General features: G+C 34.6%; 1 protein-coding gene across 3 annotated transcripts in view; it reads left to right on the forward strand.

The window, feature by feature from the left end:
• LRBA (LPS responsive beige-like anchor protein) overlaps positions 1–20,736 on the forward strand; it is a 563,043-nt gene that overhangs the window by 465,194 nt on the left and 77,113 nt on the right. For all 3 annotated transcript variants that reach the window (XM_079771501.1, XM_079771500.1, XM_079771502.1), the window contains exon 48: positions 19,801–19,968. In XM_079771501.1, coding sequence (XP_079627627.1) covers positions 19,801–19,968 — 168 coding nt within the window. The remainder of the gene's footprint in view (positions 1–19,800; positions 19,969–20,736) is intronic.

Consider the following 20,736-nt stretch of genomic DNA (forward strand, 5'->3'; position numbering starts at 1 on the left):
AAGAACTCAGCTAAAGACTTTACTCGACATTTCTCCAAAGAGTACTTGATACTAACAAAGGGCCAACAGGTATATGAAAAGATGCTTAAATTTACTATTCATCAGGGAAATGCAAATAAAACTACAGTAAGATATCTCACAGCTGTTGGGAAGGCTATTATCGAAAACCAGAAGACAACAGTTTTGGCAAGGATGTGGAGAAATTGGGATTTTTCTATACTCTTGGTGAGAATGTAAAACAGTTGCACAAGTAGTAGAGCAGAAAGGGGTGTTGTCTGGCATTAACAGACACCGAAGAGTGGCTAACTTTGACCATTGTCTCAGGAGATGAGTTCTACTTCCTTTCTTGTTATGGAATGTGCCAGAATTTTTCTAACCTCTAGAATTTTATTCCTGTTAAGCTCATTTCGAATACTCTGTCTTCAGTTACTTTGACCAGCTGATTTTATCCTTTAAGTCTTACATCATATGTCACCTTACCAAAGGACTTTTCATTGCTTATTCTGTTCAAAATTATGCTAGTCTATATATCACCATTTTGTTTGTAGCATTAATTACTATCTGACATTATCTTGTCAAATAATTTGAGTTTTCAGTCTTCCACAATAATGAGAAAGGGACCTTGTTAATGTTATTCACTGCTGTGTCCCTGGTTGTTGGCATTCTCTCTGAAATGTATGATAAGTTCTAAATGAAGATATAGTGGTAGACTAAATGAATGAATTTATGGTCAAGAGGTTTTGTGGGTAAGGAGGGCAAGTGGTAAAATAAAAGATGACTGTATTTGTTGAACACCTACTATGTGCCAGACATTGTTTTAGGTCTTCTTTCATGTATTATTCCATTTTATTCTCTCACTAAAGATATTATCCCTATTTTAAGGAAATTGAGACTCAGCAAAAACAGACAACTTATCCATTGTCACATTTGGACAAATAGGATCCTTTGGAGTTAGAAAGAGATTGTAGCTCATAGAGGTGGCAAACTAGATGTCTGGCTCCACCGAGGAAGAAGCTATTTCCTTGCAGATTGGAAGTCTTCTGAGACAGTATCAGAGGGAATAGGGAGAAGGAACATGCCATCAGGGGCCAGATAGAAACCATGTTTCCTGAGTCATTAGGGCCATCTGCTGGTTTGGGTTCTAGATCTAATCAGCTTCTTAAAGTGTAGCAAAGATCAAAATTCATCTAACTTATTTAAAAGTTGTTTTCATGAGTCTGAAGCGGGGATCAGCAAACAAGCCCATAGGCCAAATCCAGCTTGCTGCCTGTTTTTGTCAGTGAACTTTTATTGGTGCACAGCCACCATGTTTTTTACGTTGTCTATGGCTGCCTTCGGGATACAGTAGCAGAGTTGAGTAATTGTGATAGTGATCATGTGGCAAATCCTAAAATGTTTACTGTCTGGACTTTTATAGGAAAGTTTGTCAACCCCTGATCTGATGCATAGTTAGTGGCAAAACAAACAAACAAACAAAAACCACACAATTACTCCCTAAAACCAACAACAAAAATCCATAAAAATTACAAGATTATAGCAGTTACATTTTTAGCTAACCTTTCTAGCCAGGAATTGAGCAAACCTTAATGTCCTTTCCTGTTGCAATCTCTGTCTTTTTAACTGCACAATTGTTAATCCGGGTGAGATAATTGTTCTCTTAGGAAGTAAACAAAATACTTCTTTCATTTTAATGGGTCATTTACACTGTGCCATCAAACTCAGAGAATTTACCTCTCATTTCATTGAATTACATATGTTCTGTATATCAAAACCCATATCAAAACTATATCTTTTCAAAGTAGACATTCCTGAGTAATTTAGAACCACCAGGTGATAGCAACATTTCTAGTTTCATACACAAGTATATTTGGTTAAGAATAAAGACAAATTATAAATATGCTAGGGAAGTGGAATGTTCTGTTTAACTTTATGATAAACTAAAAGTAATTCAGAAATCACATATTTACTTGGTGAAAATGTCATAATGATAATGATGTTATCTTTCTTTGACAGGCTCTTTGATAGCTTGTGGTCACCATTATACTATTAAATGGGACCCTCCGTAGAAAAGAACCTGTAGTAACTTTGTTTTACTGTGTTGTCCCTGAAATGCAGTAAGCTCCTCTGCATTTCCCTTAGGGACGATTATGTGGCTGCTTTGTGAACGCTTTAGTTGACAGGTGGTAATGTGAGTGTATTGAATAGGGAAAGAATGAAGGAAGAGGAAGTTGGTAGATATCTGTTAAATTTTAATTGAATTCCAGCTAAGAAAAGAGCATGTACAGAGATACGGATTACTACTAGCCAATATAACATTTTTCAAAACATGTTGTCCCTGGAGAGGAGAAGCAATGACATAAAAGACACTGAGATAGTTTTTCTTCAGAAAAGGACATCTTCAATAGGTAGTCTCTTAGTATTACTAATTTCTTAGTTTATACCAAGTAGTACTTACCTGTGGGTATAACTTCACTAAGTCTTCCAACAGCTGTTCACCTACTAGCAATGTTGACCCTAATAACTAGTGTTTAAATGATCTTACTCAAGGTTCATTCATTTAAAAAAAAAAAAAAAAGGTAGCCAGATTGGAACTATCAGCTTCTGAGTCCCCAGTCCCTTTTCCCTGCAGTCCATACACTATCAGATATTTAAACACTCAAAACGTTTAATTGTTTTTAGCTATGTTCCAGTAGATTCAAATACGGTTCACAAAAAGACATCCATCCTGTTAACATGAGTGAGAGGAAGAGAACAATTAGATAATGCAGTAATGTTTTTAGATGTATACACAAGAAGCTCTTTTTAGAATGATTTTTAAATTACTTGACATCAGCATGCCTAAGTTAAACAGGATTTAGTCCATAGTATTTTCTCCCTTGAGAACTGTCTTTCCAAGAGGGATGATAAAGTGAAATATAAACACCCCATGAGAAGTGCACTGGTTTCTAAACATGTCATTGATTCTTTTTAAATAAACAACTGATCATTGTTACCTTCAGTGAGGGTACAGTATTTCCTCAGGTTGTTACATAATGAAAAGTAGGTTTTAAATGTTTTTATATAGTGCATTACATATTGTTTGAACGTGAGCTTCTTGTTAGACACTAAGCCGATCTCTGTAGGTGCTTTCCAGAATGATGATAATGTGCTAATGATAGATACAAATCAGCCTTTTGTTTAAAAATGTTAGGTTGATTTTGCTTTGCAGTTTTGTTTTTTCCTTTTTAGAGATGTATCTGAGGCTTTTAATCCATGTGTTTGAATAGTAAGTGCTACTGATGGGAATGCTTTCTGGAGCTCAGTAATGAACAGTGGGTTTTTCTGAAGATAAGCAGTATAGGTCCCTGTGATCCCTCCCTTGCACAAGAGAACGAGGACCTCAGAAGACCAAGTAGCACAGAGTACCATGAAACCTAGAACTTCTGGAGAATAAGGACCAACTCCTGGGTTATTAAAGGCAGAGTTTGAAGGACTACCCACTCTGCTTGTGTTTCTTTAAGTCCTTTTAAATAGCACACAGCGGGCTTTTATATAATATTCCATAGTCTTGGCCTTATTCATATTCCTGTTTCTAAAATTAAAAAAAAAATAGCCAAAGGTAGGGGTTATATTGATAATCTTAAATCTGTGTGTGTTTCCTTTGTTGATGTTGAAAACACTGTCAGTGTGTATAAGGAGAATATTCTTCACAGGAGAAACGTGAAAAAAAAGAGCTAAAACAGTTGGATAGTCATGTAGCCCTCTGTGCTTTTTATTGGAATGCATTGCTAAACGTGGTTCAGGGTATAAGCAAATTATTTTATTTGGATTCTAGATTCTCAGCTCCTAATAGCTTTTAAATTTATACAGTTTTTGTTTAGCTGTCAAAATATTTAATTATATCATGCCCAAAGGTGTAAAGCTGTCAAATAAATCCGAGTTTAGGCATAAACATTTGCTAAGTTACATGTGCTACTACACCCTTGGTTGTTAACTGGGCAGCTTGTGAACCTGTTTGAGAGGGAGGGGTATGTCGGGAACATTAACTCAGCAGGTACAGAACAACATTGGTCCAATGAATTAATGATTACTTGTAAAACAGCAGGTAGTAATGCCCCCAGTCTTTGTAATTCTCCTCTTGTAAAATAAAGCAGACTGGAGAGTGTGGTGGATTCTTTGGGTCAATTTGCACTGTAAGAAAGCTGTCTTCTTGCAAAAATATGTTCTCTTTCTTTCCTTGTCTTACATTACTCTTTTTTGTTTGTTTTGTTTCCTCTTTGAACAAAAGAGAAAGTACCCCATTCACACTCTGTCCCTTTCTCTTATTCTAGAGTCTCTTGCCATAGGAGGAATGATCCCAGTGGCACTTACAAAGAAAGCATTTACACTGAGCAACACTAAAGTTTAAAGTTTTCTATGTAAAACATTTTTCCAGCTTCATTGAGTATGGTTGACAAATAACAATTGTATGTATTTAACATGTACATGCAATGTGGTAAAATATTTTTAAAGAAAAGGAAAATTTTAAAATGTTAATTCTCCTTACCTGGTTATTTCATAAATAACAACTTGCTATTTGATGACATTATTTGGAGTTAGACTGTTAGCGTAAATACTAACGCAGACTTTACGAATGCAAAATTCACTAAGAGGTAGGGGAGTAAAGTAAATTAGTTCTACTTTGAAGCTTTTATTTTCTTCCCCTTTCAAAATGAATGGGAAGGTCCTTGAGAGGCCCTTGAATGAAAGCTGCTTTTCATTAGTGCTACCAAATACCTACTTGAAAGAGTTGAGTTCTAACTGAACACCCACACAAGAGAAAGGGAAAGCTTCCTTTTTCTGCAAGAGGACCATCAGCTAAATAGCTCTTGGCTTCTCTTTTCCAATCAGGTGGTTTCACATCAGAGTTAATTACTCCAGTCATTTATTCTAATCACCCTCCTCTTATGGCTAGCTGCATTCTGTCATGGGGTGGCATCGTTTGAAGCCAGTTAAGTTTGAAAACCACTGCAGGGTACTTGAGGCTCATTAGTGAGGCCTATCCATGCCTGGCTTTGGATTTGCTCCCTGATTAACTCTGCATCTCTCTGCCTTGTTCCCTCCTCCCGCCATCCACCAGCCCCCACTCCTCATCTCCCTTGCTCTAAAGAGGAATGTTTCAATTAACTCTTGCCTTGCTGTTTGTCTTTTCACCTACATATTTAAGAAAAAATTAAATGTCAATGTTGCTAATAATATATTTGATAGACTCTGGCCTTACAGCTGCATCCTTTGTATTGAATGTAACTGAAAAGCTATATTTTTGAACAACAAAGGAGGAAAATGATGGTCTCTCAGAATAAATGTCTGTGTCCTTGATCCATTTGTCCTAACTCTAACATAGGTGGTGATTCCCAGTTCTGATTTTACAGTACTCTACTGTGTCTTACAACTTACCATAGAAGTTATCTGAAAAGCTTAAAAAAATATCTAACATCAGATTTATTTTTTAACATTGTTGTTTATTAGTATAGTGGTTTAATTTAGAAATGTTTGCCAAGAGGGATATGTAAGGGCAGTTAAGTCACAAAAGCAAATAATGATTGTGCTGTGATTTTTAAAAAAGAAAAGAAAAACATATAATCCATGTCCTGAGTAAGATAGTTTGAGACAGTGTTATTGTATAAAGTATTTAAAACATTTAAAAATTTAGCAAAAACATATACCGAGTTTTGTAGTTAAATGAAAATGTTTATTTAAAAGGGAAATAAGATAATTTTCTTTGTTCTTTTTGCACAGTAGTTTGATTTAAAGAATTCAGATAGTTCAAGTGTCAAACAAAATAATGATACATATTAAAATACATGAAATCACATCTTTTTAAGTTTCTGATGCTCATGGATGGTCATAAATAGCAAAATGAACTCATTGTTAAGTCTCATCTCAAAATAGTGTAATGGCTTGCTTCCTTATAAGAGTCATTGGACCTAGCAATGAACAAATATGTTAGTATTCTCTGTCTTGCTCTAATTTTTAAATTTGATTTTTAAAATCTCTGAAAGAATAGTTAAATTAATGAAAAATTAGGCCTAAAATGTCTGCTTTTTATTTAGCTCTATTATTGAGTGTCTACTATGTGCTCAGTTCCAAGAGGGCAGATATAATCTCTTCCTTCCAGGAAATCACATTTTTTGAGGAAGACAGAAAACTAATCTAATACACGGTGAAGATTTTAGTTTTAAAAAGGTAGGTATAAAAGCAAAAAAAAAACAGTTGAAAGAATAATAAAACCTGTAAGTAAACCTCCAGGTTTACATGGCATATCAGATTTAGTATATACATAGCTTACTTAATATTAGTGTTATCAAATGATATATGTGAAACCCATTAAAATATTTCTTAGTAGAAAATGGTTTCAGATTTTCATAATGTAACTTTGGGATATACCATTCTATTTCAGAAGCTTTAAAACTGATGTAGTAGTTAATAACATGGTTTTAGATGTCAAATCTGGGTTCAGATTGCAACTCTGATAGATATTTACTCCCTGTGTAACATTAAACAATTTAGCATTCTTAGCCTCATTTGTAAAACAGTTTTTTAAAATATAGTGCTTATCTGGTAGTATTATTGTGAACTTTAAATAAAATAGCCCATGTAAAACATTTTGCGTAAAACTGGACATCATAAGTACTCACTAAATGTTAGGTGCTGCTGTTATTATTATATTGTTGTTGTTTAGCTTGTCAATGAATTTCTTCCAAGTTGACCTTCCGATTCATTTTCCTTGCATAAAGTCTTTTTTAGCCTTTGTCATTTTTGTTTGTTTGTTTGTTTGTTTTTTAAATATGTTTTATTGGTATTTTACAGAGAGGAAGGGAGAGGGATAGAAAGTTAGAAACATCGATGAGAGAGAAACATCGATGAGAGAGAAACATCGATCAGCTGCCTCCTGCACACCCCCTACTGGGGATGTGCCTGCAACCAAGGTACATGCCCTTGACTGGAATCGAACCTGGGACCCTTCAGTCCGCAGGCCAATGCTCTATCCACTGAGCCAAACCGGTCAGGGCTTGTCATGTTTATGATAGACATTGTTTGCATCCATCAGGAGAAAATAAAATCTTCAAAGATGATACTGTAATATGTACTTTCCTTCTTCTTCTTTATGCTATCATCCTACCCCAAATTTGATTGTGTTTAACCAACTATGGACATCTCATTTGTAATGGCTAGAAATCACAGAAATTCTTCACATTTTATAAAACTCTGCCAAATTAGCATTGTATCAACTGGGTAAAGTTTCTATGGTCCATTTCATGCTTCTTGTACAAAGCTTTAAGATCATAGTTCCTGAGCATAAGCAATGAATTGTGCTAAATCACAAGAATTTCTTAAATACCATTCATTCATTCAACAGACATTTATTAGGGGGCTACTGAGTAATTAGGTCTGTGATCACAGAATTGGAAGAATATGACACCTGCCCTTTGGGGACTGTCATTATGAAGATCAAACAGATGTGACAGTAACTAATTAAAGAAGTAGATTAAGTGAAGTATTTATTTATTCAACAAATATTTTGTGAGTGCCTACTATCTGTCTTTGAGATTATAGCAGTGAGAAAGCATAGTGCCTGCCCTTTTCAAACTTACTTAGTGAGGGATATGACAATAAATAAGAAACTAAACAAATAAACATGTAACTTGTGATAATATATACTCTAATATAACAAATAATATAGTAGTTGTGGTATGCACAATGGAGAACAACAAGCCATCGTTAGAGCATTTAATATGTATTTGTTTTATTTATTTGTGCGTGTAATATTTAGAGATATAATTGACATGTAACATTATATTTGTTTCAAGTGTACAACATAATGATTCAATATTTATATATATTGTGAAATGGTCACCACAAGTCTAGTTAATATCTGTCACTAGACATAGTTTTATATATATTTTATTCTGAGATCAAAAGAGGAAATGCCTTATTTTGCCTCCTGGAAAGATTGGGGAAGTTTTAACTGGGGAAACTGCATTTGATCACAATCTTGAAGAATGAGTAGAAGTTTGCCGGGAAGGAAGCAAGATAATGGGAAGGGCATTGTAGATAGAAGAAGCAGTGTGAACAGAAATCTTATTGCTGTAGTATAGCACAACAGCTAAACTTAATTCAGAAGGTAGAGTGCAAATGTGTGTGAGAGAACTGTGAGTGACACCTATGGAAAGATAAGACCACAGGGAGGTTATATAAACAATCTCGAATGCCTTGTAAGTAACACGGACTTTTTTCTTTGGGGTTGTGGTACCCAAAAAGAGATTGCCAGACCCGGAGCCTCAGTGTTTCCTGAGGACGGATCTTGGGCTCAACTCCAGATCCACAGATCCACAGAAACAGACTCTGTTGGGGGATCCAGGTGCTTTCAGGCCATGTTCACTTGGATGGAGATCAGCTGCTCCATGGAAAGGAGAACCATAAAAAGTCTTGGGGGGGAGCCAGCACTTGGTCATGTTTTAGAGGAAGAACCATAGAAGGGAAATTTTAGAGATAAAGAGAACAGTTTGGATAGTGTTAGAATAATTGACTAGAGAAATAATGAAACACAGACGCAAAGATAGTCAAAGTGGAAGAAGAAGGAATTTGAGAGGTATTTTGGAGGCTCGTTGTCTGATCCGGTTTTGGAGCGAGAGGAAAAGAAGTCAAAATGACTGCCTCAGTTTTCAGATTAGCTGACCTGATGAAGAACTGGGCTGCAGACATAATCCAAAAAGCAAGAAAGGAGGTAGTTTAAGAGGAAAAGTATTCTTTTCACACACACACACACACACACACACACACACACACACACACACACACCACACTAAGTTTGAGTTACCTGAAGCACACACCAAAAGAAGTACTCTGATGGTCAGCTAACATTTTGGACTTGACACCTTTACACTCTGGAGATGGTAATAATTGTCAGGTGAGGTAGTTGATGTCTGGCTCATCTGGCCTGAGTTATTTCAGAAACCAGGGCCTGGAACTGAATAATGAGGACAACAAACACTGGAGAGGTAGACAGAGGGAAAGGACCCTACATTTAAAATTGAGAAGGATAATCAGAAATGTAGAAAGAGAATCTGGAGGGAGGGTATCAAGGAAGCTCAGAGAAGAGAGAGAAACATAAACACCATGAAGCAAAGAAATGAAGTGAGGAAAGATAAGCACCCATTGGACTCAGACAGTCAGACATGGTCATCTTAGCAAAAACATTTTCAGTGGTGTGCCTGTAACAGAAAGATGATAGATTAGTTAAGACGTTGAAAGGGAGTTAAGGCAGCATAAATAACAAATTTACTTAAATCTTCCAAGAAGTTAAGGTTATTGATCTCATATTGCCCTGATAATCATGGCTGCTTAAAAATAACTAAAACTGACCCTATAGCTAGTCATTATTCCATTGATAACTCGGAAAGGACCATACCTACTATTTACTGTGATTTAGAGTCTCAGAGACTTTTATCACAAATGTGAAAGAATTTCTAGGAGTGGGAAAACAGAGGCTAGTTCCAGCTGCTGCTAAAAGGAGGTGCCTTTTATGAGGTGTATGAATATATCCACAGTGTCTGCAGATTTAATGTATCTGACTTTTAGTAAACCCCGTGTTCTAATAAATTGTAGTCCGTATCTATATAGTTCTTAAAGTACATAACTGATACAGCTGAGTAGACAATATGCAGGAACTCTAACCAAGAACTTTTAAAGATGGAGTGTTTACAGATGACATTGTAGTTGGTAGAATTAGCCATTTACTTTTATTGGAGAGGTCAGTCATAGCGCCATCTTTCACATGCCACCACATCTCTTCAGAGATTTGTAAATGGCTAAAGAATATACATAGCAGAACATTATGTCTGTTTCACACTTGAAGATACTATATTTTTTGCTGTCATGTCCTAAGGTATAGCCATTCTTCAGGCGCTGAAAATTATAACAACCTTTTCAGAACCGCATCAAAGGTCATTTTGTAGTCTGGAGGTGCTTTGTGCTTTGGGAGCTTTATCTTTATCTTCAGTAAGAGAAGGTATATTTTATAAAGGGTTAAATAATGCTAATCCCTGCATTCTATCTTATTTCAGAATACTGTAAAAATTTGAATGCAGGTTCAGTTCGGGGAATTGAGTAGAAAGCTTTCCTGTCCAATGTCCACACTAGTCATGTGTGGCTGTTGAACACTTGAAATGTGGCTCATCTGAATGGAGATGTGGTATACATTGTAAGTGTAAGATGCATGCCGGATTTCTAAGACTTAATACAAAATAATAATTTTTACATTGGTTATATGTAAGGTGACCAGATTTTAACATTGGTAAAGCGGGACACCATTGACGGGGGCGCGGGGGGGGGGGGGGGTTCTTGATTAAAAATTTGGTCTATATGGAGCAACAAAAATTTTCATAGAACGTAAAAATAGTATTGTAATATATTTTTTTAAATTTCAACATAAGTACAATTTACAAATATAATAAATAAAAATTATGTATAGTATTATTTTATTCTTTGGCATATTTCTCATTTGAGTGAATTATTTTAGTAGATTGCTGTCGTTGTTTAAAAGGTCATGAATTTGCCGTAACGTAAGTCGTGTCACTTTCAACGCTGGCGCTAGACTTTTTGCTGCCACTATAAAATATAAATAATACGAGTACTGTCTGCTAAATTCAAGAAAATTTATGTATTTATGAAATAAATAAATTACTTACCTAAATTATCTGAATAGCTGATTTGTAATGACATCACTTGTTTAACTAGCTTACTAGCTCGCAGTACGATGTGTATCGTCTGAGAGACAGTTACAAAATGTTTTCGTCGTTGCCAATCCCAAAAAATGCCATTGTTCATTAAGTCCAAACAATGGTGGTCGAATTCTAACAACTGATCAATAATGCGAACTTTGATAAGCAGTTCTCGATAATCAGTTCTCAACAATTATTTGTTGTTATTAAAGTTTAACATTATAAAATTAACAAAAATAATATAAAACTCATATCCTGGCTAAATAGCCACATGGCCGCCGAAAACCGTATATTCCCTTCCCGTTCTCCCGCCGTTCCCTAGCTTGTCGTGCATTCTTTCCAAAAATTGGGACTTTTTTAAAACGCCGCGGGACGCAGGACAAATTGTTAAAAATCGGGACGGGACGTCTGTTCACCTTAGTTATATGTCTAAATGATATCTTCATATTTCTGATTAAATATACTGTTAAAATTAATTTCATCTGTTTATTTTTTAAAATGTGACTACTGGAAAATTTTAAATTATATATGTGGCTTACATTAATTTTCTGTTGGTAGTCACTTTACTACCCAGAATTGTTTTGGCTTGGACATCCTAGTACTGAACATGAACATATTTTATTACTTAAGTAGTATACATATGTCTATTAGAATTAGCTGCCTTAGATTTAAAAAAAAATGCTTAGGGTTAACTTCAAATCTATAAAAGAAAATCCAAAATACTAATATTAATTTCAAAACCGAGTTAATCTTTTACTATATAAACTGTTCCTTCTCCATGATGAAGGCCCAAACTTGAAACCTGGGTGTCATCCTGAACTCCCTTTCCTTCCTTTCTCACATTGGCAATCAGATGGTGGAGTCACATCTTAAATCTTTCTAAAATCTTTCCCCTCCTCTTCACTCCCACTGCCACTATCGTGAGGCGCTCAGTGCCTCTAATGTTGACTGCTGTAGTCATCTTAGAGATGGATGACCTTTTGCCTACCTACCCACCCTCCAAAGAGGCATCTCCTCTCACTATCCCCAGAATCTAGCATAGAACAGAACCTATAGTAAGCACTCAATAAAAGCTTGTAGATTGAATGGATGACAAGAGCTGATATTAATCAAAAGTTGCAGAATGAAAAAAAGACTTTGAGTCCTACATTTAATGTATGTATATACAATTGCAGACACAAAGTAAATGCAGATGTCATTTTCTGGCTGAACTTGTCAATGCTTTAAAAAATATTCAGCAACTTTTGTGTTCATTTTCTTTAAGTTTTTCTTTATAGGGTATTCTTGGAGGTGGTGATATAATAAGCATTCTGTTTTGCCAGGGATGTTGATTTGCCAATATAAGTTTATGGCAGTCAGTCCAGGGAGCCACTGGTGCCATGAAGACAGCTCCTTGGTTTTGTCTGGAGTCCCCATGGGATTAAACTACATCTGGCAATAAGTAGAGATTTTGGTCTGGCCCTCTTCAAAGGCAAAAGACTGCTAGTATTTATCAGATCTATGTGGATAAGCAAATGGGAAGGGATTACATATTTTGCTTTTGTGTTCCTTCCTTTTATAACTAACTAGAAAATGAAACTTCCAGAATTTTGTACAACCAATTAAGACATTTTTTCCATGATTTAAAGAAGAAACCTATTCTTTTTTCTAGACCTAGGTGGATCATTGAGAATTTTAGAATAATGTTTTAATTACTTAAGTGTATGTTTTTATAACTAGTGTATCCCAGCACAACCGCAATTTACAATACTCAGAATTAATTTTCTAGGGATTTTACCATCCGTAAATATTAGGACATCTTGGTTGGCATTTGGAGGCTTTTGTTGCCCATCTATCTGTGAGGGAAAGTTTACCCAAAATTACTTTCAGAGGAGAAACTTGGACCTGACTCAGGACAGGCCGCTGTCCCTTCCAAGTGAAGATGGGCCTTCCTCTACGCATTTTTAACAGATTATTAGCCCTGTGACTCAGCTTAGCTGTTGTTGGAGCCTGTGGCTCTTCATTTAACTGACAGAATAAAATGGCTGCATTCCAGATACTTGTCATGGAGTATAATCTAGAATTTACCGTTCAAAGCCTCACCTACGAGAACTAATGTTTATGCAGGGTTGCCTGAAGAATATGTAGTCTCTCCATTTGTCTGTACTTTAAATCTATCTAGGATTAAGTCAGTCCCTTCGAGAGTCACATACCTGGATTCCATCATATTGCCAAGGGAGGAATTTCTTATCTCAGGAATAGAAATAATGTGTTTTTTTAGGCCATCTGGTTTATTTTTACATTATGGTCATATTTGACTCTTGTAAGTGTTCGTGTTTCTTTCTTTATGTTGCCTGATAGAAAGCTGAGAGCCAGATATATGGTGCAACTTTACCAAGTCGATGGAATTTCATGGCGTGATTTTTATGTACATCTTATTATTTTTATAGTTAAATTTATTTTTATCTTGATGATTATGCATTGTTGTAAGCTCAAAATTGTTTTCTGAATGAAGTCATGCAAAATATAAACAAATAGTAAAGTAGATGGGTATCTCTGTCCTTGTATATAGTTGTTTGCCATCCATTCTTAGGGGATAGAATTTTTTTTAAAGGCTCCATCTCCCTATGTGTATTATACTATAACTAGTTTAAAATATCTGTATATTATGAATTCCTAGATTTTAGATTAGGAGTGACCTAAGGTTGAAATGTTAATTAAATGTTTTAATGTTCTGTAGCTCTAAAGAAAATAGTTGGATAAAATGTCAGCATACTGGACTATTTTAAACATTGGGGGGAAAAATCATCTCCCTGAAAAGGAGGGTAATTGTACAAGTTTGCCTAATCCTTTTGATCTTGGCACACAGCAATACAGACTTCAGTTGAGATTAAAACTATGAATTTCAAAGGAAACATGGCCTTCAGTGTGTAAAATATATAACAGCTGGTTGACTAGTCCATTTAAAACTACACAATAACAATCGTAGACAGAATGATTCTCCTGCCAAAAGATGCACGAGTGCTTGATGGTTATATCAAGATATGATACTAACTCACACTTTTCTTTAGTAATGGTAGAAACGTAGAAATGAGCGGTGTGCTGCCGACTCCAAAATCTCTCTTCTGCCCAGCAGTTCAAGGGCAGTTTAGAAGCACAGAACTCCCTTTACTGATTTCTCTATCTGCTTTCAGCCTGAACCTCAATGTGTTGTTGACTAAATGTCATTTTTTAAGCTGTCAGATACAATGTTTTTTCTCAGCATCCAACAGTTTTTTTCCCTTTTAATCCTTGATCCTACTTTTCCCCCTATGGTTTTCATGACTTATTGTTCTTAATGTCACAGCTTCACACACTTTTTAAGCCATAGAAGTTAAACTTTTCTTTGTAAATAGTATAAAATTTTTATTTTCTTTTTTGTTATATATTTATATTAAGGTAAATATCTGAATTCTGAAGCATGGTGATGTATGGTAATCAATATGGGAGAACGTTTACTTCTGTTAGTATATTTCATCAGCATTTTAATATTTTCACTGTTGTGTTTCACCTCAACAAGTAATCCTTAATTGGTTAATTAATAATGCATCTTTTAAAGAAAATGAGGATTAATATGGATTTTCCACTTTTGAATAATTCCATTTTGAAAGCATATTCACATTCAAAATCCATATCTATCCATAATGAAAATATGTTAATTTTTTTGTGACCTTCGGTTCTTGAAATTTTTTGATATAACACAGGTAATTTTCTATTCATTCCATTTATTTCAAAGAAACTGAAAATTTGCTAAAGTTACTTGGATTCATCACAAATTCAGAGCCAGCATTTAAGGAGTTAATGTATCTTATTAGGGAGACAGGAAATCTGGCAACTATTGCAGAAACTAGACCTAATGGTGCACACAAACAATTTGTCAGTCTTCTTAAATGTGAATAGCTTTCCGCAAAGTGGCTGCTCTTGCTTTGTTTGAACAGGCTAAACTTTTCCTTTTTGGACTTTAAATCTTAGAAGTGAAATGTGATCCACATATTCAATCAAAATCATTTAATTCAAAGCATATTTTGATTGGAACAAAGTTGACATGGAAAGAAACTCTAGAATAAAAAAGTTGAAAGGACTTTATATCATATATTTAGCAGGAAAATTTGAAACAGTTCTAATTAGGCTGAAAAAAACAGCTTTCTTCAATGTAAATTACAAAGGTCATATATCAATGTTAAGGAAACATTACCACTAGTGTTTGAAATCCAGCACATGCAAACATAACAGACCAGTTCATTTTAAATGTGTGTGTGTGTGTGTGTGTGTGTGTGTGTGTGTGTGTGTGTAGAAGGCTGTATTACATGTATTTGAAATGAAAAATACCTAAAATTCCGAGTCCATAATGTTGTATACTACATTCTTGCCAATCCAAACATTAACTCCTTTGAAACATGTCACTATCTACACTCAAATGAATTAATACTCTTAATTGTAAGTACAATTAAAATTTTACAAGACAAATTTTTATTTTTTCTTCCATTAAAAATATGATTAAATGCATTTTATAATACATATCAAGTCAAGAGAGTTAGTGATTTTTTTTTTAATTTAAAACTTCGAGCTATAGGGCTGTGTATCTCAGAACTGAATGGGGCCTTCCAGAAGCTTGGGCATGCAAGTAGTGGTAAAGGTGTGCAGAAATGTGTATCTGGGCTGGTTATTGCTACACTTAAGGTTTATAAGTAATATTTACTCGTTTTGTTTGATTTTTTTAATAACAACCATTTCTCCTAAGATGTTAGTAGCTTTTTATTTAGTTGTTTTCTTTTAAATGGTGTGGTATGAGAACATTTAGCAAAATATAAATAAACATTTGGAATTATAAGTATGAAAAACAAATGTACAAGTAAGGTTTCCTGTTCTTGAGGTAAACAATTAACATATAATTTCTTTTGTTAATTGAAATTGATATGCTTGATTTTATGTCATTTTTACATTAAAGAAAGTTTGATTGTTTGAAAATAAAAGGAAATTGCTAGAGTATCTCTCAGCCATGCATGGATTAAACACATGATTAATGCCTTTTATTTTAGACTTTTTATTCTCAAATAGCTTAGAGTTTCTTGAAAAAAGCAAACTACTTCTATGGAAGTTATAGTATTATTTGACTCCACTGTAGGAAACAAGAATAATTTTATATAACATTTTTTTTTACCAATAAATAATTCATGTCCTTAATGGGTTAGTTTCACAAAAATAGATTACATTCTTTCAATGAGATTTATTGTTAGACACATATTCATATATGTTATAATGATTTCTGACACAGGGTTATACAAACGAGTTATTTATGAATAATTTACTATTATCTTAAAATATTAAAGGTTTCTTTTTTTATGTTCTGCATGCGTATCAAGCAAATAAAAGTTACTAATAAGTGTTGTATTTGACATCTGTATACTGTACTTTTTAGCATATCTCAAGTATTTTAGTCTCTCTATAATAGATCTCATTAAAAAAACAGATATCAACCCCCAGACAGTTTGTCAAGACTAATATGAGTCCCCCTGGATTGGATTGACAATTTGTGTGAGGCTTCATATGATAGTCTTTTCATAGTCTTATTTGATCCTTAACAATTGGACATTAGTCACTGATTTATTTTATAATAACTCAGATGAGTTGGATATTATTATATTGTGTTGGACGTTTTAGTGGATTTTCTTGTTTACAAATTTTACTCAGAGCACACATTGGATGTGAATGATGTATTCAGCCTGCTAGGGGAGTACTAACAACTGATTGGTTAGGTTTGAGAGCAGCATGGGAAGCCTGTTACTATCCCCTAGCTGCAAACCATATTTAACTCCAGCCTTAATGAGGACTGCCTGTCCTAAAGGCTTTGAAAAATCCCAAATGCTTAACATTCCACTGGCATGTTTTTATTTATTTGTGACTAAAAATGTGGATGTAAATAAGTATTTTATATGGAGTATTTTTAACAATCTTAACATATAAAAAGGGATTTAAGGGATTTTTAATATATTTTATGATTTATGTTTTTTGACTCTCAAAAACAAAAGTTATAAAATGTATTCCCAGGGTATTCTATTTTGAATTACTTGTATTTTTTCCCCCCTCAACAATTTCTTTCCCCCTTCTTGTCTTTACCTCTTCCCTCAAGTCCTTAGTAAGTCCATTTATATTAAATACTTTTGGTTAGGCAGTTGTCATTCGCTGATATCAAAAGAATGTTAATGTCCTGAACTGAGTTTGTACTGAAATGTATTAAAAGTTTTCGGAATTCTCTTATGTCCTTAACTAGCGGTTCTTTTTTTTTTTTTTTTTTTTTTAAGATTTAGTATATTGCAAGAAATGCTTGAGGACAGTTAATGAGATTTTTAGTGTAAGTTTTTAAATTTTTATTTAAAATTTATTCATGAAGGCAATGTGTTTATCAACCTCTGCAAAGATGTTGCCAATCATTCCATGATACTGGCCAACCCCTTAAGGACTGACCAGTCTGACATTGGAAGGGGAGGGCTGCACCATGACACTGGAGTCATTTCTGTGCGTGGGTTTATGGCACAGTGTGAGCACAGAGTCTTTAAATTCAGCATTTTTGCTTAACATTGTGATATGGTATCAAGGTTTAAGCATGTAAATCTAACCAACTTCAACATTTTGAATATGCGTAAAAAACTAATCAACATGAGTAAGACAATTCTTTGTTTGATGACAGCAAAATAAAATTGCTCTGGTTTTTAGGGCTTTAATATTGAGAAAATTCATTTGTACTTTGTCATTTGCTGAGCCTTCTAGAATTTTATAGTTTCAAATCACAATACCAGGGACACTTGGGAGACTCCTGACTGTTTTATCTTATTAAACAATTTTGAAATCATTAATTTTTAATTAGCTTGGATGCAGGGTTTTTATAGTTTCAATAATGTGTGTATATGAACTAAACGTTTTTTATTTAAACTACTGGCGAGAGTATTATTTACATAAATAAGTGTAGGTTCTTTCCGAGAGTACATACTGTGAGTCTGCTTCATATGGTTGCACTTTTTTTGTAGATTCAGATATCACATGCTAATCTATTATATGCAGAGCTTTTCAGCAGTTTATGGACTCAGATTTTGAACAAATAAAAAGGGTGTAATCTCAAAGATATGTAGAGGTTCTTCCCTGATTGAAAGTTCTAATTAAGTGAATTGGAGAAAATTAACTGAAATTAGCTGTCAGAAAGTCACATTTAAATGAGTGATGAGCTAGTCTGGCAGTAAACATTTAAATGATATAAATTGCCATTTAAGTGTATGGTTTAATGTTTGTCATGCATTAATGTGACATGAGACTGTAGTGACAATCAAGCAGCTTGCTCTAATTTGAACATATTTAGGGCTTTTGTGTGGAGTGCACTGCACACAAATTAAGACAATTGCTGTTTTTATGTGTCACTTTAAACATGTCCCCCACCCCCCATTCCTACCCAAGGCCTGAGTTAATGAAACAAATGTATCATTTTGGGGTGCATCTTGCATTAATAGTTCCTGGATTTGGGGATTGATTTTTTTTAAATCCATGTACTTAAAATAGAAATTTACTTAAAGTTATTACAAACCATTCTCTTCTTATGTCAAATAAAATATGAAGCAGTCTTGTGCTCTGTTAGCTATTTACTAAATGTATAAATACGAGTTTTACAAGAAATGTCAAATAGTAACTTTCACTATTGAAACACGCTAAATTTTTTTTAAGGTATACTTTATTTCACGTACACTTTGCAATATGAGAATTGCCTAGAGTTTTATTTACAGAATTATTTTTTATATTTTAAAGTACACCATATATTGTGAATCCAAGTTAAATATTAGTTAAAGGAAATACTAGTATATTTGAATTCGGCCATGAATATCTTTCTTATTCTTAGGCATTTATTTTAATAAACCAAATATTTGCAGAAATGTACACCTGTGAACTAATAGGAACTTACTTTGTCACGAGATGGTTTATTTCTTACTCATTGCTTCCTATAGAAGTTAGTCAATTTTGTTTTAAAAACAACAGACTTCTTTTTATAATATGGATAACATAGCGAGTCACACCAAAACACATCATAGCCATACACTTATTAATCTAAAAATAAGAGTTTCAATGAGACATGTCACCTGATAGAACTTGGCACACTTTGGATCACTCTTCAGAGTTTGAGTTTGAGAGATCTCTGATTTGAATCAGAGATAAAGTAGTCCATAATACTAAACTTTTATATTGGAATAATATTGAACAATAATAAATGATATAAATATAAATACTTGTCTCAATAATGTCTCCAGTTTTCTTAAACTCTTATTTTTAACTTTATTAAATGTAGCAAACATTGGCATCTATGTGTTTTAGGTACAGTGCCCGTAACTGGGAATGTAATGATCTGGAAGTGGATCGGCGCCCAGCATTTCTACTGAATACTTGATTATGTTCATTTGTTATTTATTGGACACTGTTATGGTACCAGAATCAGATAATTTGGACTTGTTTGATAATAATACCTAGAAGAATAATTCAGTAATTATTAGTATCCCTCCTATGATCTCATTTGTTGGCATGAAAATTCAGTTGAAATAACTAAATGATTTGGTTACAGTTGTCGCATGCAGTAAACAAAAAAATGTTTATATTTAGAAAAATTATAAATATTCTAAGTGGACAGTAAATTTTTAATGTTTTCACATTTGCTGTGCTACAGTAGCCTTTACGTTGTATGACCTATCTTTGAAGCATAAATTGAGTACCTGTCAGGCCTTGAGTTACAAATGTGACCAAGACAGAAGCTCATCCCTGGTCTTCACTGTGCTTACTCACAGTATGGTAGAATAACACCAAAATGTTAATGGCAACAATCTATTACAATTCAGCGTGACAAGTGCTGGAAAGGCTCGAATTATAAATAAGGGAGAACAGATTCTGGAAAATAGGACATCACTGTTTACAGTAAATTTAGCATCAAACGTTACTGCTTGTTCTCAATTTCTCTACATATTTTAAAAATAGAATTCAGCATAATAATACAACCTATGCCCTTTTTCAGGCCCTGGAAAGTGAATTTGTTTCCTGCCAACTTCACCAGTGGATTGATCTCATTTTTGGCTATAAACAGCAAGGACCAGAGGCTGTTCGATCCCTCAATGTGTTCTATTACCTGACCTATGAAGGAGCTGTCAACCTGAATTCAATAACTGATCCTGTGCTGAGAGAGGTAATTATCTAACTGGGGCTAACAGGTGTCTTTAGACTAGAAGGTAGTAGATGTCATCTTCCTCCTACTTTCATTTGACTAAAGATGAAACTGAAACCAGGTGGATGAAGTATCTTAAGCAGGATAACCTTCCAGTTAGAGACTTAGTTGGGACTTGAACCCAGGACTTTCTTCTAAAAAAATGCTTGCTCAATAAAAAATGAGAGCTTCTTCAAGTTGAACTCATGAAGGGATAAATAATAATACTTACAATTTTTATAACTTTGAAGGCTACTCACTAATTTAAAGTATTAGGAAAATAATTTATTAAAGAAATAAGACTGTAAGCATAAATCTATTTAAATATTAATAAAACACATCCTATATAATAAAAGCCTAATATGCAAATAGACCAAATGGTGGAATAGCCAGTTGCTATGATGTGCACTGACCATCAAGGGGCAGACGGCTCAACACAGGAGTTGCCCTGTGGTGGTCAGTGTGCTCCCACAGGGGGAGCGCCGCTCAGCCAGAAGCCAGGCTCACGGCTGGCAAGCGCAGCAGCGGTGGTGGGAGCCTCTCCTGCCTCCGCTGCAGGCAGGCAGTAAGGGGCGAGGGGTCCCAGACTGTGAGAGGGATCAGGCCTAAGCTGGCAGGCGGACATCCCCCGAGGGTCCTGGACTGTGAGAGGGTGCAGGCCAGGCTGAGGGACTCCCCCCCCCCCATAGTGTACGAATTTTGTGCACCAGGCCTCTAGTATTTATATATAATACCTAAGTACCTGTATAG

The sequence above is a fragment of the Cnephaeus nilssonii genome (genome assembly GCF_951640355.1).
Source record: "Cnephaeus nilssonii genome assembly, chromosome: 5".
NCBI lineage: Eukaryota > Metazoa > Chordata > Mammalia > Chiroptera > Vespertilionidae > Cnephaeus > Cnephaeus nilssonii.